This window comes from Mustela lutreola, chromosome 5, assembly GCF_030435805.1.
Source record: "Mustela lutreola isolate mMusLut2 chromosome 5, mMusLut2.pri, whole genome shotgun sequence".
NCBI lineage: Eukaryota > Metazoa > Chordata > Mammalia > Carnivora > Mustelidae > Mustela > Mustela lutreola.
In genome coordinates, this window is record NC_081294.1 from 49,579,992 (window position 1) to 49,596,731 (window position 16,740).

The 16,740-nt window shown below is 40.9% G+C and overlaps 1 protein-coding gene across 8 annotated transcripts in view; it reads right to left on the reverse strand.

Moving 5' to 3' along the window:
- EBF1 (EBF transcription factor 1) overlaps positions 1 to 16,740 on the reverse strand; it is a 388,001-nt gene that overhangs the window by 93,836 nt on the left and 277,425 nt on the right. For 4 of the 8 annotated variants that reach the window (XM_059174181.1, XM_059174177.1, XM_059174179.1 and 1 more), the window contains exon 9: positions 6,740 to 6,870. In XM_059174181.1, the coding sequence (XP_059030164.1) occupies positions 6,740 to 6,870 (131 nt within the window). Of the gene's footprint in view, positions 1 to 6,739; positions 6,874 to 16,740 lie in introns of all 8 variants that reach the window. The other 4 variants (XM_059174180.1, XM_059174174.1, XM_059174178.1 and 1 more) reach the window with 1 other exon arrangement.

Below are 16,740 nucleotides of genomic sequence, written 5' to 3' on the forward strand. Positions count from 1 at the left end.
TTTGTGATTCTACATGTGGTTCTGTAAAAATCAAGGCCAGACAAAAAAGCCTGGGAAACTTCCAGTGGGAACATGTATGAGTTGTAGCCATTCATTTTTTAATGTCACAGAGAAGCAAATGCTATTTTTTATTTACAATCCTTCCACTGAGCTATGTGTATAGATGAGAATGGAAAGTAGAGATAGGAAAGAAGAAAGAAGTCAGGAACTGCATTTAAAACTGTGTTTTCCAGCTTTTGGATTAAAGCAGGAAATCATTTCTCAGCCCCCAAACTGCCATTTATTCACCCAACTGTATTCACCCACATGTCTCCTTCACCTCACCCTCCAACAGAAGTTTCTTTGGACTTCCCCTTATCTCTGGGAATGCAGTTGAAGAAAACATCTGGATGCAAAAGACAACACGTAGCCCGTGTGTGAGGCTCACTGGTTCCTACAGTGATGAAACGGCCTTCTCCATTGGAGCTAAGTGGTTCCGGCCATCTTTAAATGTAACTGTCCTGTAAAATCACATGGCATCTAGTGCCAAGTGTGCAGTGACTAGAACCAGATGCAAAATATGAGAGAAATTCTGTTCAAAGCCTGCAGCATTAAAGAATAATGACTTTACACATTCCAGATCTTATCTGAATAACACTCTGCAAATACTTCAGATGATTTTCTCACATCTATCCCAGACCAACTGCTTCATGACTAGATTTCATGGCTTTGCTTCGTTAACATGAAATCCAGCCATCACCAATATATCAGGTTCTGTGGTCACAAAAGTTTGGGACGTGTCATACACTTTATCTCAGGTATTCACCGTGCATGTTAGTATCTCAAAAGCTTTGCAAATCCCTAGAACGAGGACCAGTTGAATTTATTTGACTCAACATTTCCCAGACTTACCAGGAAAAACCTCCCTCCACCATCTTCCATGGGATACCTATTGATATCCAAAAAAATCGGTATATTCCACAGAACTATCTGGAAAATGAATTAGACCAACATTGTGGTCTAGGTCTCCTGTTATATCAGATACCAGGACCTGAAGCGTAGAACATAGAAATACAGACTAATGATATATCTATAGGGAGATCCAATTTTGTAGCTAATTAAATGGTTTTGATGAATCCTTTTGCAAATAAACACGATATTGGTATCTTGCAAGTGTGTTGTAAAAGTAAAGAATAATAGTGGAAGAAAAGAAGCTACTTGCTACCGATCATCACTTCGTGCTTCTTACTTTGAAGGAACTCTTAAGGGAATAAACTCTAGATAAAAGGCATTATAAAATTGTAGCTGATTTCAAGGAGGAGTTAGTCTAAGTCCCTCATTTTCAAATGGGGAAACTGAGGCCCGATGGCCAACACTAACTAAAATCTAGATCCTGTGACTCAGCAATAGAAGGACTGCACCCACGTCTCCGGATTGGCTCCTTGCCTACCGCCGACCCTTGCCATCTAAACCCTTGCTTGGATGATTGTTTGCCTGAAGTCCCCTTCATCTCTGCTCCTCACCAATCTCACCATTGTGCTTTCCTTAAAGGCATCATAAATACCTTAAGCTGTATAAATTCTCCCAGAGACTGCTGTAATTAAATCAAAGGATGGTCAGAGCCTAAAATGCCTAGCAGAGAGAGGCACCCGTACATCACAGGAGCTTGGCTGGTTATTTGAACAGCCTACTTCTGCCTGTACCATTCTCTATGCCTTCGAGGACCTTGCTTTGAATTTTAAGCTAGTCATTTAACACTGGATTATAAAAATATATTATGTAACTCCTTAATCTGTTTCATGGGAGCAAGTTCCTGTTCCAAATAAAACACCAGAGTCCATAAAGGCTAATCGTGATCACCCGTAGTACCTATCTCAGTGCTAGACACCAAGAGGCAAGCCAAGCAGTACTCATTGCTTAGCAATTAGAGCAGTTCAAGGAGATATTAAAGGAAGTATTTGCTCTACATACCAGTAGCAGCAACCCCTCCCCCCTCCAAATCACATGTTGATGGAAAAGCAAAAACAACCAAGAATATCTCTGATCGAGGAAAAAACTCAACCCACATTAATCATGAGCACACATCAATCCTGTTGATCTTTCCTGGGTTTATTTATAACATATATATATTTGTTAATTCTTTTGGGTAAAGGCAGGCTAAGAAGCCCAAGGGTATCAGTATAATATTTCGCTTTCTAGAAAGACAGAGAGGAGAAAAGGCAAGAAATGCTAAGGACGAAGAACAAAGATGGCAAACCAAATTCACAGGAAAGCGAGGCAGTTCCCCCCCAAACTTGGGAGCTCACAGAAGGCAGCCCTGAGTGAGGAACAATGGAGTGCCACCTTTCTTCTTCCCAACCCTCAGGGGGCAATCAGGGAGCTAAGCTGAACTACTCATTTGCAGAAGATTGGGTTGGTAGGGAAAGAGCACAGAGGAGGGTAAATTAGCCAGCCCTATTTTCTCTCACTCTTTTAAAAATTCTTGAGCTAAAAAAAGACTCCAAATAATAGCATCAGCTGCTAATCTAAAATGTTATCTGCTTGTCCTGGCCCACCAGCCTGCTTCCTGAGTGCTTTGGGCTATAGAGTGAGGAAATGGAGAAGAGATAAAAGTCTACTTAAAATTAGAAGTAACCAGGTCCTAGAGGTGGCACAGATCATGTGGCCAGGGCACAAAGAGTCAGATAGATAGGGGTCCTGTGTAGAGATGAGGCCCAAACAGGTTCACTGTCCTACCTAAGTTCTCTATGTTGGCAAGGAAGAGGTTGTCTTCTGCCCCTCACACAAGGTAAGTATCCTTCACATGGATAAATTCTTCCTAGAAGCCAATGGCTCCATCCACAAGCATATACAACCGGATGAGTAAGAGTGGTCCCTTCATTATCCCTTGCATCCCAAGTCTACCGCAGCCTGGAAGGTGATAGTAATTGTTAAGATACCCATCCCCACCTCACCACAGCATAAGACATCAATGGCAATGGTGAGCATCACACCCTAGTCTGATGTGATAAAACACTAGGGTAAAAATTGGGGCTAAATCATAGACTATTTAGAAGGTGAGGCCCTAGAGTCGGGCTGTCTATGTTCAAATCCCATGTCCCCCCTTTGATCACTGAATGGCTTATTTAACTTCCTTAAGTCTCAATTTCCTCATCAGTAAAACAAGAACAACATGGTAGACGGATGTTGCAATGCTCACAGGAGAGCCATACCAAACACTTAGCATGGTACCTGGCAGGAACCAAGTACTCAGGGAATGTAGCTGGTATTAGTCATACTACACATTTGTTCCACAGATCTTTCACAGATATCCTCTCTTAAATTCTCACACTATTGACTTCTGATTCTATCCAGTGGAAGCCTGCAGAAATGGTCCAGAACTGGTGGATGATTTTTGCCTCTACCAAATGAAAGGCATTTATGTAATTTTATGTGATTAAAAACAACCACCACAGTCACTACTAGTGTCAGTATTACTACTAGCTCTCCTCTATTACCTGGATTTCTAAGCATGTTTTTTTCTTTCCCCTATTTCCGTCCTGTTTCCCTCTCTTATGTGTCCGTTTGCCCTCTCAGTAACTTGGGCTTTTATTTCCTTTGTAAAAAGAGCCACTGTAGTATAAAATGCCGTCTCTAGCACTATCTGTGTGACAATGGGTAAGTTTCTTAACCTCTCTGATGCCTGGTTTTCTCATATGGATCTAATACAGGGCTATCAGGAGGATCAAATAAAGTGATACCCATAAGTGCCCAGGCATGATAAACCCTTCAGAAATGTGAGTTATTTCTTAATTTCTCAATATTACACAATGGGTTTTTGGAATTGAAGCAGTACCAAATTCTCTCCCTTCACTAAAAGGGAGAGAAAATCATGTCTGTATGAAATCTAAATATATAAATAGTTTAGAATATTTATAAGAAGTTCACCTCTGCAAGGCTCATGTTTCTGAAATGTCAAGAAAAATAACAACCCATATCAAAATCTTCCATGCAGACTCCCACCTCTATTACGGCAGAGGATTTACTTATTTTAAAATAATATCTAATTTTGGAAACTGCCTGGTAGGTTTCTACCGGAAAGGGTCAGAGTTGATTTATGACATAATCACACATGAGAGCAGCTGGGCAGGAGGTGGTGGGCCAAGAAGGAGCACGCGTCCCCCACCCTCACCTCCTAGCTGGACCCGGGGCAGTGGAGGGCCTGAGGAAAGGGGAGGGCAAAGGCATAGCCTTACTGGGTTATTTTTTTTTTTCATGACTTACATTGGTTTTGTTGTGTGGAAACAGATGCTTTGAAGTAATTTGGATAAGTCTAAATTAGAATGTAATCTTCCTTACCTTTCCCAAAAGAGGGCAAGAATATGGGGGAACCGAGAGGAAACCCAAGGACCTTGACTAGGAACAGGGTAGGGGTACAAATTAATGATTTCCTGATATATCAAAGTCCTTGTTCCATGACCAATATGGCGTTGGGCAAAGATTGGATACAAAGTTTTAAAGGAAGTTTCAAACTAACCCACCTTATTCTCAGAGGTTTAGTAAGACTTCCCACCAAATCTGAGTCCCACTTCTCAGGCCTCGACTACAGTAATATGGAGCAAGAAGTGCACGTTATATTTATTTGTCCCTCTACCAACTTCCAGGATAAGCAACAGAATGAGAGATAGAAAGGGATGAATATATAGCCCACATGATCTGGGAGAGGCTGTCCTTGTGAGGACTGCTGTCCCCAGCTGCGATAAAGACACCAGATTGACATGTATGTGATGCTTCTAATTTTACAACCCAATGGTCCCAACAAAGAATGGGCACAGTCGGCAGCGGGAGCTCAGTCCACCTTTCATGCTGGGATGGCCCATCCACCTCAGATAGCAATCAGTTCAGTGCACTGAGAAGCCCATCTCTGATTCAGTTCTGTGAGAGCTTTGATTTTCCGACCATGCACAGGCCGCTAGTCAGGAGTATTGGAAACACAAAACCAAAGGCAGCACAGGCTGGCAAGGGGCTGGCCAGAGTGGGTTCCTGGCAGTAAGACGGGCACATAGAAGACTTAAAAAGAAAGACAGGCTCTGCGTTGGGAAGATAAACATGCTCAATGATTAGCCTTAACTCTCTGATTACCCAGCAGCACACCTAGAGATAAGACACAAAATATCGGGGCGCCTGGGTGGCTCAGTGGGTTAAGCCGCTGCCTTCGGCTCAGGTCATGATCTCAGGGTCCTGGGATCGAGTCCCGCGTTGGGCTCTCTGCTCAGCAGGGAGCCTGCTTCCTTCTCTCTCTCTCTGCCTGCCTCTCAGTGTACTTGTAATTTCTCTCTGTCAAATAAATTAATAAAATCTTAAAAAAAAAAAAAAGACACAAAATATCTACATGGTCTGATCAGTGGTATTATGAGAGGACAGATAGATACTGAAATAAAAAAATCTGGGTTCTAGCTTCAGTTCTGCTACTGACTTCTCTGTGTGGCTACATACATACAATCCACACTCCACAGGCTCCACGCAGCTGCTTTGGAGTTTTGTACCTATTTATCTCTAAACCTTAATGTCTTCATCAAGAACAGATATGTACTGGATGCCTTGATGGCTCAGTGGGTTAAGCCTCTGTCTTTAGTTCAGGTCATGATTTCAGGGTCCTGGAATCAAGCCCCACATCAGGCTCTCTGCTCGGTGGGGAGCCTGCTTCCCCCTCTCTCTCTGCCTGCCACTCTGCCTACTTGTGATCTCTTTCTGTCTGTCAAATAAATAAATAAATCTTGAAAAAAAAAAAAAGATACGTGCTAAGGGTGCTAAGAGGGAAGGATTGAGATGATCTGTGTCAAGGGCTAAGCACAGTGCCTACTGTACAGTAAGTTCCAATAAAGCTTAGAGATTCACACAACTGCTTATAAAACAAGCAGGATGAATGAGCTCAGCAGTACCTTATAGCCCTAACATGGGTCTTATTCTAAACTTCGGGGAAGTGAAAGAGAAGGGGCTGTGGGCATGCTGGATGAGAAGTCTAGGCTCAGAATACAGAAAGAAAACAAAGACATGTTTTCCACGACGTCTATATAATAGTGATGCTTATGTTTTATAATCTTGAGCTAACGTTGATTATTGCCAGGCAAGTCAACTAACAGGTCAAAATAATGATCACAGTGCTTAGAAAGCACTACAGACATAGAACAGAGTCATTTTCATGTGGTTGGGGTCTCATACTAAGCTGCCCGTGAGCTGTAAATTCTTAGGGCTGGAAAAAGCCTTTGGGTCTTCGAGGTTGCGCTGGTCAATCCCTCACTCTTGGATAAAGAAGCCCTGAATAATTCAAGAACCACCTATAGCTGCATTATTACCGCCACATGAATGGTGCTCCTTGAGGAAGGGTCTCCAGTAGACCGCATCTACAACTGTTCATGGATTACTATCTTCTTGAAGTCTGAACAGGGTTTTTCCTATATATTTTGTGACTTTGCATCTCCTTTCCAATTCCCAATATACAATAGGACCTCCACACCAGGGCTAACATAAGAGGACAAATGACAAAACAGAAGCTCGGCTGGTGCTTACAGGCCAGAGGATGGAAGTCATCCCAGTAGAAAGTAGTGCCTCCAGGTATACCCAACCCATGTCTCCCGGTTTCTCAGAGTTCTGCACACTAGAGCTGGCCCACCCAGGGTGGTACCACGAAATTCTACACACACTCTATTAGAAATTCAAGTGTAGACAGTATCCTCAACTAGACCAACCTATTAGATATTAATGTTCAGACAACACCTACCTCACTCCAGACCAGCATGGTACCGAAAATGACCTGTAACCCATCAAAGAAATTGTCCCCTATGATGATCACAGTCGCGCCTCCCGTCGTCCATCCTTCACTCGGGCTGATGGCTTTGATACAGGGAGTAGCTGCTTTTCAACACACATGAAAAAGAGAAGGAGTCTGCTGTTAGAACCAAACTTTAATGATGGAGACTTGAGAAAAAGAAAGAAAAAATATCTTTTATCTTTTCACTAACAGAAAGTCCCCCAAGATCTCAGCATTTCCTAGCTGCTTTAGGATTTGAAACCTAAGGGTGCAATTTCAGTTTTTAAAAGCATCTGTTTCATTGTTTCTATTGACATACATATATTTTACCCAATCATTTTCAAACCTGAAAGCTTATAAAATAAAACACAGAAGCAAAATTTAATTTATGAGATGCTAAAGATTAAAAAAAAAAAAATTGGGTGGCTTTTTGGAACACACTGGAAACCTTATTGAATTGCTTCATAATTAAACATACTTCCTGAAAACAAAATCGATAGATTTTTAGATAAGCATTTCTGTCCAAAGGGAAGTGAGAAAGGAGGCCAGAGCAAGAAAATATTCTTGCTCCATGCCTTCTATCTGTAACACTAACACAGACACATTCCTCATAAGAAATCATTAGGATTTTTTCAACAAATGTCATGGATCCCATTTTATAGATGTAAAGTTTGCAGGTCACTCAGGGTGAATTATGTAACCAAATAGCTGAGTCAGGGCTGAACCACAGAAAGTCCCATGACCTTTGCTTTGTTGCCATTCCCAGGCATAAAACTCTAGAATGGACTTCTAAAAAAAATTCTTATCTCTTTTCTGGCCATTACAAATGGCCCTTGGAGATGGGAAATAATTTGCCAATACCATGATTCTAAACAGACTGGAGGTGGCATGCCTGGTGAGGATGGCATAATTTCAACAGAATTGCTAGGCGTAAACATAATCACAGGATTATGTTTTTGAAATGGCTCAGAGGACACCAAGGATTTTTGACTCCACGATGCCATGTTGTTGTTCTCATTATTACTTTTATGAACAAGAACAAAGCAAAATTCTAAAGCAAGGGAGATATTGCACAAGGAGAGGAAACGAGACCCTTCTCTCAATAAAAAGTTTATTAAGTATCCAAGACTGACTTTCCAAATATTGAAGCCAATGAGAGCACCAGTTAATTTTAACGGGAAAAAAGCTGGAAAAAAAAAAAAAAACTATTGGACTTTGTCAAATTTGGCAACATGTCATGCTTTAACTTTTGCAAGAAGAAAAGAAAATATTAAGCCCAGCCCGGTGGGACCATTGTTCACGTGCCACCACACAAACAAGTAGAATGGGTTTGATTTTGATTCAAATTCATCTTATAAAATAGCACAGAGAAATAAGGAAATATCCAAACTAAACATTTCATGTTGGCTGAACTCATAGTAATGCATTTACAACTAAAACTGGACAGTTCAGATGCCTTTTCTCTCCATCACTTTCTCCCCAAAACAAAATAATTAATCAAGAAAATGTAAGTGATTCATGACTTGAAAATTCTTGTCCAATTTTTAACAGACATAAAAGTTGTGATCAATGCTCCACAGGCATAGGACTTTTTCTTAAGCAGAATTTTTCTTTGGAAGTGAAGATGTTTAAATGCATTATTGAGTATTCCCAAACCAATGGCAGCGTATGATGCATGATTTCAAGAAATGTGTAAGAGAAATCAAGTACATTTAACAACTATGTAGAATTCCTAACATAAAAGTAGTTTGGAAACATTCTAGTTAATGTCTCAAAATCTCAATTCTTAATTTCTAACTCAGAGGCTTCAGTTGCTAATGTAGAGTAGAAAGAGCACCCTATCTCCAGATACTTCTGAGAACAGGATCTTCAAGGAGTCCAGCCTAATGGTGAAGTGTGAAATCCAATGGCATCATTAAATGCTGACCCTGTGACTACCCTCATAAACAACAAGAGACTCGATGTTTATTATCTGTATGAGCTTTTATTTTTAAAATTTTATTTTTGTAATAATGCAAATTTCTTTAGGCAAGTGTCTTTCTTTAGATATTTCTTTAGATAAGAAGGGATTCCTCCAGGCTTACTTATCAGAGTACAAAGGCGGCAGAACAGTGTTGGTTTATCTTTGAGAGAATCTCCTGTAGTAGGATGTTCCGATAGCACGGTCAGGCTGCTTTCAGCCTTGATCCCCTCCACTTCTTTCCATTTGTTGTTTGTAGTATAAAGAAGGCATGTAAGTGTGCGTGTGTGCACGCGCGCTTTCACACACTTCCTAAAGAAAGTGATAATGTTTTCAAATTCTGTGAGGAACCAACCAGAAACAAAGTTAACTATCAACTAGCCAGAGGAAAGAAAGATCTTCTTGAAGCTTCCAGAGATAAGCTGCTGTGGAAACACTATGTGACACCACCTTCTTAGCTTTTTGGAGAAAAGAACCGTTGAAGGAAGTACTTTGAGAAAAGAGTGAGTGACACACTCCTCGATTGTCCTACCTCCCCACTCAACCATCCATTATCCCCGCTTAGAGATTAGATGCCATTCATAGAACAAGGAAGTCATGCGCACCTTTCTAAAGTTAGGCTTCAAAGCATTCTATAGGTGCTTCTATACATTTGTGTGTCATAGAAGTCTTAAGAGGAAGCTCTGTTGTATTTCCCCACTGTGAAGTTTGGAAAATATGTAAAGGACTCATGGGCTGTTCCACTGAGAGACAGAGAGATGGGGGAGGGATGTTACTGGCATTTAGCGCCTGGAAGTCAAAGGTGCTAACTAGTCAACAATGCATGGGATAGTTTCCCCCAAATGAAGAACTCTAAAATGTCAATAACACAAGGTAGAAGACACTGTGACTAGCTAACAGAGGGGGCCCAGGAGTGGTTGTTAAAAACTCACAGGTCCATACAGGCCAAGGCAGAAAACACAAATGAATACAGCAGCTCTGAGTCTCAGAACAAACATGAGATGGGTAACCCTGACACTAGGAATTGGGGAAGATCTAGCCACTCATTCCCCCACACAAATGCAGGCCCAGTGTGGTCAGGGCTTCTGATCTTTTGAAAGAAGCTGGGAACCAGATTTTTATGTGAATTTTCCAATCTTTAAATGCTGGCAACTGATTTAATTTTTTTTTGGAACGTTTAGGCTGTAAGCAAAATATTTTTAACTCTCAGGCCACCGTTTTACACTTTTATCCTAGTCACAAACAAACCTGCCAGATTAAAAGCAGCCCAGGAAATACTTGCAAATGTACCTAAAACTACAGGTACCCAAAAGTCCACTGCAGTATTAACAGTAAAAATATTCAAGAGTCTAGGTGCCTCTAATTAGAAAGTGGCTAAATAAATTATGGTATATCTATACTTCAGGATATTAGGAGTGTCATTAGAATGGAAGAGAAAGACTTCTATAAACTGACATGGAAAAATGTCAAAGTATATTAGTACGTAAAAAAACAGTTTGTAGTCTAATGAACAGTGTGATTTTGTTTACTTAAAAAATGACAGGGCGCCTGGGCTGCTCAGTGGGTTAAAGCCTCTGCCTGCGGCTCAGGTCATGATCTCAGGGTCCTGGGATGGAGTTCCGCATCAGGCTCCTGCTTCCTCCTCCTCTCTCTCTCTCTGCCTGCCTCTCTGCCTACTTGTGATCTCTGTCTGTCAAATAAATAAATAAAATCTTTAAAAAAAAATGACATATAGGAGCTTGTATATGTCCCTATATATGCACCTATATATAGTTATGTGAACAAAAGTCTGGAAGGAAATACAACCACTGTCCCCAGTGGGTCCATATGAAACAGCCACGTGGTTGGAATGGGGTTGAGGGGGAGGGAGACCATTAAATTTTACTCTGTAGAAAGCGGTATGGTTTGAATGTTTTCAGTGAGCACGCGTGAAGGTAATACGTTATCATAATAAGAATTAAGTAACAGAGCATTTAAGTCTATAAGAGATAAAGGTTGTACTGTTTAGAACAAATGGATACTAATTAAAAAAAAAAAAAAATTTGTCCAACGGTGCTGACTAACAAATCCTGAACCTCTCCTTCTCTCTTCTTTTTGGGTAAGCTTTACTCTGAGAAAGCCCAGACCACATCTGAAGCAGCCAAGGACTTGTTTTTTCTTTCATTCAGCAGAGCCAAAGAGACACCAAAAGGAAGAAGAGAAGAAGAGGTCATTTTTAATAGCCACAGTAGATGTGTTCCATAGAATTTGAAGGTGCAAAGATTTATAAATGATTCAATTCAGCCCAGGACTGTAATAATCAATACAATCCTATATCTATGAAAATATTATGGAATTGGGGAGGGGAGAGGATTTGATTGAATACAAAGCCACTTTCACCAGCCAAGTCTTGATTTAATTAATAAAAGATTCTTCCTCCCTCACCAGTGAATTTTCACACTCTAGGTAACCACAAAGACAGAGAGCCAATTCCTGGTTCTAAAACTCATTAAAAATTAAAGTTGAAGTTGATGTTTTTTTCTTTTTTTTTTTTTTTTCACCTCTTCCCCCACCCCCAACAGCCACCAAAGTAGAGGAGATTTTCTTTCCTTCAAACTATGACAATAACATGATTACCCTACCACAGTTTAGCATAATGGCTCTGAAATGCTCGTGGCACATTGCAGAGTTAAAGTGGAAATTATTAGGTAGCTCTTCTTTGTTATAATAATGATCACTCCACAAATAAAAGCTCTTCTCCCAAAGGTACTGCAAGGCACAAAATGCTAATTCTGAAGATTATGTGTGTGCTTTTATTAAATATTACCATGCCCTGCCTGTTTGAGGGCTTCTCTGCTCTGATTGTTTTATGAGTACCCATGTTAATGTCATTCCCATCTTGCTAGCAGCAGGCACACATTTTAGCGTTTGTATGAGAGTTGATCAAAGGCCACGTGCTGGGGGAATTGCTGAGAAAACACGGACAAGCGATAAAAATCTAACAGATTAATTGGTTTAAATTTCATTTCAGGGTGTTGAACTTTGGCTCGGGACTCTAATACTACACCGTGAGTCAGGGCCTAATTACCAGATTTCCAATTTGCTTCTGAACAATGGTCGTGGTGAGAAGAAAAAGAGAGGGAAGGATTGGGGGTGGGGGTGGGGGGTGGGGGGAGAAAGAATGAATGAATGAAAGAAGGAAGGAAGGAAAGAAATAGTTCAGCCTCCAGTAGATATTTAACAGCTAAGGTTCTGTGCGCAGACAATCCAGAGCGTTTACATTTCCTTCTGCTAACCACGGAAGGCAGAAGAAATCACGGATGCCCTCAGCAGTTTAAAATTCTCAGATTTGCCACATCAGTGTTACAAGGTTCAAGTGCCTTCTCACTCACACCGGTAGCAGCAGGCTCTTTACAGCAAGGTGAATTTGTAAGTTAGAACCGAGCCTCAGCCTCCGATAGAAATGATCTATTTCACTGATAGAAAGCAAGGGCCAGGAAAGCCATGTTTACCTCGGGGTTTATGGGTGGCCTTGGGGATAAGGGTTAATTGAGCTCAGAGGTGCCTGCCCATTGAGGTGAATTAGTGGTGTGTGAAGCTATCAGCAGGGTCCTGGGGCTGCTCTTACTTTTGCCTCCGAAATCTCTTGTACTGTGATCAATACCTCACTTGTTTGGGGTAGCTCTGTAGATGACCTGGGTACAAGATTTATCATTCCTTATCACCAAAATGAGGCACTGGTGACAGTTGAGGTCCTATTATGGAAGTCTCATTAGACATGCTTTGTTTGGCTCTTCTCTCCATTCCTGTTATTTTAAATATGTTGGGGAAACAACCCTTCCTCGGTTGGTAAAATGTATAAATTGAGAAACGTTCTAATCCCCTTCTCAATCTCAAGATAAAATTCCACTAAAATAGAGATGAGCTGATTTGCCATCTCCGTTGTGTATAGGGTGTGAAAGGAGGTAAACTCTCCTTCTCCAGCATCCTATTAGCCAGATCTCTCGATTAATGAGCATTTCCACGGAGCAGATAACTGATGCTTACAATGGAGGTGAAAATGCTGGCACCAGCCCTTACTGGCTCCCGAATAAAGACAGAAAGATGCAATTGTGTTAAGATGATTAACATTCAGAGTTCTACAGTATTTGCAAATGGGCCACAGCTCCAGCTGTGCAGTTACTTAGCCTCTCTAAGGCTCTTACCCTCTCATAGCAGTGGTTCCTGCTCACAGACTTGTGGCAAAATGCACAATGTGTCTGCTTGTGTTTTGTTGTTTTCCGATGTGCCAGGCACTGGACCTGCTTGTTGCTGCTCTAAGAATTACTGTTATCACCAGTTCTCCACAAGCCAGAGTTTACTCATTCACCAGAATCCCCAACAGCCTCATCACTGCAGGTTCTGAAGTTTATTGTAAAACTTTTGTAGGATAAAGGTTGTTTTTGACAAAATAAATAAATAAATAAATAAAATAAAATAAATAAAACTTTTGTAGGAACTTCCAATCCAGGGACTTGCTACCTAGCCAGCTAAATTGACTGAGGAGCTGGGTGTGGCATCAGTCCCTCTAAGATAGGATTATTTTTAAGGCTCTCATTTGCCTGGAATGACTATTAAGGGTGATCTTTTCAGAAATAAGGAACTGACTTCATTGTCATTGTCCCAAAGTTTGAGACTTGTGAAACGCAGGAGCTCAGCCCATTTCTGTGGGGTACCTCTGACCTCATAAAATCTCAGGTCCTTATCCCTCTATCTTTTTGATTTTGGTGAAGTTGTGCTTGAGACCAGGCCTGTACCCAAGAATGACAGGGACACTAAGTAATCCTACCTGGGACTCAACACACAGATACTTGCCCTTCGTGTTAAGTCAAGACGATCATTCTCACTGTGTTTTTTAACTGAAATGACAACTTTCTGGTCTACCCCCAGATCAGCAGCACCAACACCTGCATTCTGTGATCCAGACAGCTCGTAGCTACCGGCCAGGAGGGAGGGCAAGCAAGTTTGTCCCTAGTAGGAAGACTGACCCTCTATATCTTCACCCTGGACGGGACTGGAATCTCTTCTGGGTTCACCAACCTTCCAACTGGATGCCTGGAACCAATAGCTGAGATGGTGTGCAAAGCATGTGCAAATTTCCCTTTCAGAATGCTAACTTCACCACAGACCCCTAGTCAGCTAATAAACAAATAAATAAACATAGCTCTCAAATACAAATAAACAAACAAATAAAGCTCTTGAATTACTAGCTTTATTTCTGCCTTCCTTAATTTTTTTTCAGTAATTGCTTTATGCAGTTAAGCATTTTATTGTTTATTAGGGTCTTCATTTTGTTTTGTTATTGGTCTGCATTTATTGCCCCATTCACTAGTATATCTAGATGCTACTTGGCAAAGAGATTTGGCCCGTGTCTGTGTCTGCGCGCGTGACACTTTGAAGAAAAATGTAACCCATGATACAGAGACTTCTCAATACCAGACGCAATTAAATCTATTAAATATTAAATGAGGAGATTGAGGATTTCAAGTGTTTTTCATCCTTTATTCCGAAATGACTTGATTTGGCAGAGCCCCTCGCTTTGACAACATTAATGGCTCTCCCAGAAAAGGAGAAAAGGAAATAATCCGTAGTCAGTAGATGGAAATGTAGACCCAACATTCATTTGCATTAAGGGACTGTTACCCTAACGCGGATACCTAAGCGTATCTTTAGCTAAATTCCAAATTATGTCATTGGCTGAATGCAGAGATGGCCCAAATTGTATATGCTTCCTCTTTAATTTGCAGGTTTACTTACTCTATTCTGAATCAGCAAAATTCTTCAACAATTCGTGGACAGAGAGAGAGCCGAGCAAAGGAAGGACAGAAATCCTAGTGCAACAATTGTAATCTGCACTCTGGGACAAGCACTTTTTGATTTCTGAGTTTGCCTATCTGAGATCTACCACCAAGTGCAGGATCTGTATGCAGGGTTATTTAACAATTTAGCAGTGAAAAATCTTGACATTTTGATGTACCTGTAACTTCTAAATTACACTTGAAAGACTTGTTGAAGGCTTTTTGATTCAATGACAGGCAACATAGCATTGTTTCATAATATGCAAAATTTGTTTGTTAACACTTCGGAAGCTCAGAATTTTATAACTCAGTAGGTGAGAACGTGCTGTTTTCCATTTCACATTGGCTCTGCCAAATCTGAAATTAAAATGTACAAAATATTAATCCTACAACCACCAACGGCAAATATTGCCACTGTTTTTTGGTTTTTGTTTTCTTTTCTTTTTTTCTCTTGTTCTGTGATCACCAGCCACACCATTGGGGCAGGGGGGGGGGGCGGGGAATATTATGGAAGGTGGGACAATCCTCAAAATGAATTATGCATGGATATCCAATTGTGGTATTTGTTGCAACAATAGTAAGTTCACTTGCCTCTCATTATACAATAAGTAAATAACTCTTTTCTTCCTGACAAGGAGAACTTTCACGCACAAAATTTATTTTTAGCTCAATTCTCCTTATTATCCTGTTGTAAGAAAAGTTCGAGATATGAAAGCTAGGGAAAAAGGGGAAATGAAATTAACTTTCCAAAAACAGACAGCCCATATTGGGCAAAGAGGAAACAATTTTCAGGTTAAAAAAAAAAAAGTAACATGGAAGTGCTTCTTCAAGGAATACTCAAGTCTTTATTTGCAGGCAATCTTCCTGGGCCTGGAAAATCATAAAGTCAAATACGAGCAAGTCTAGTGGAAAATCTGTGATGTTAATCTTGGCTAGAGTCGTATTTTTAACAGGCCTTGAATGTGTGTGCTGGATTATGCAGATGGTCATACAGGAATCGGCCTGATAGGATTAAACCTTTATGCTGAACTCTGCTCCATCTGTTCGCCAAGGTTTGCCTTTCCTTATCTGAATATGAATTTTTAGCCTCCTTGTGTCTGGGAGCCAGACTAAAGACAACACTGAAAACATATCTGTGTGCAGATAATTTAACATTTCATTAGTTAGTCTTGGTTGATATCAGCTTGGTCTTCTTCTAGAAAACATTTTTTGCAATGAATTTTCCTAAGAAGGAATTTAAAACTATGGCGGCTCTCTTGTCCTTGTTGCTCGAGGGTTTATTTAGTCTTTTTCCTACTGAATTCTAGGACTCATTCAATACACTGTCATGACACGAGGTTTGCCCTGATATTTGCCCATAAATATCAAACAGGAAGACTTGGTACCCTCCCTGCAGAATCTGACTGTGAGAAAAGATGAGACACACTTAGATGAACGACCCAAGCAGAATATATTCATGTATTTTTTTTTTTCATTACAAGAAGATTGGTATTCGTCATCATTTGATAAAATTAGCTACCCCAGCCATTTCTGTCATCTTCTCTAGGATTTCTATGTCTGCAAGGAGGCTCTTTTAGGAGTAGGGGTTTGTAACTCAGAGTTTTCGTCATGAATGAAACAGGCTAACATTTATTTTGCCCTCCTGTGCATACCTCCCCAGAAGAGGTGAAGTTACTTATTTTTCAGCGGGAAAAGTTGGCTGGGACAAGTTCCAGGGCAGAGGCCAGTAAGTAACCAGTAAGCCAGAGCCTGATAGATGGCTCTGGGGTTTCCAACCCTGTGACAAAGGAAAAGGGAGGGCTGTGACTGCTGGGCTCAGCGAAGCAAACAACATGCAAATGAATGAATTAGTGGTGTAAAAGAAAGATCCTTTAGAATCCTCCTTTGTGGCTGGTTTATGGCAATGCGATCATTAGATGTGTTCCACATAGGCTTGTGATGGAAACGCAAGAGACTGCAGCCCTCTGAGCCTGAGTCTTAAGATTTGAGATCCCTCTAGCAGTCGCGGAGGGCTCCAGCGCTTTCCACGATCCCCTTGGTAACACTGGCTCTTGGCTCTGTGTCATTACAAATGGCAGGGGCCAGCAGCTCATCAAAAAACTCAGGCTCTTCCACACACAGGCCTAATTATTAGGTTTACAGAGTACCCTTGACCGGACAGCCAGAGGGCCAAGAGCAGTGAAACTTTGGATTGA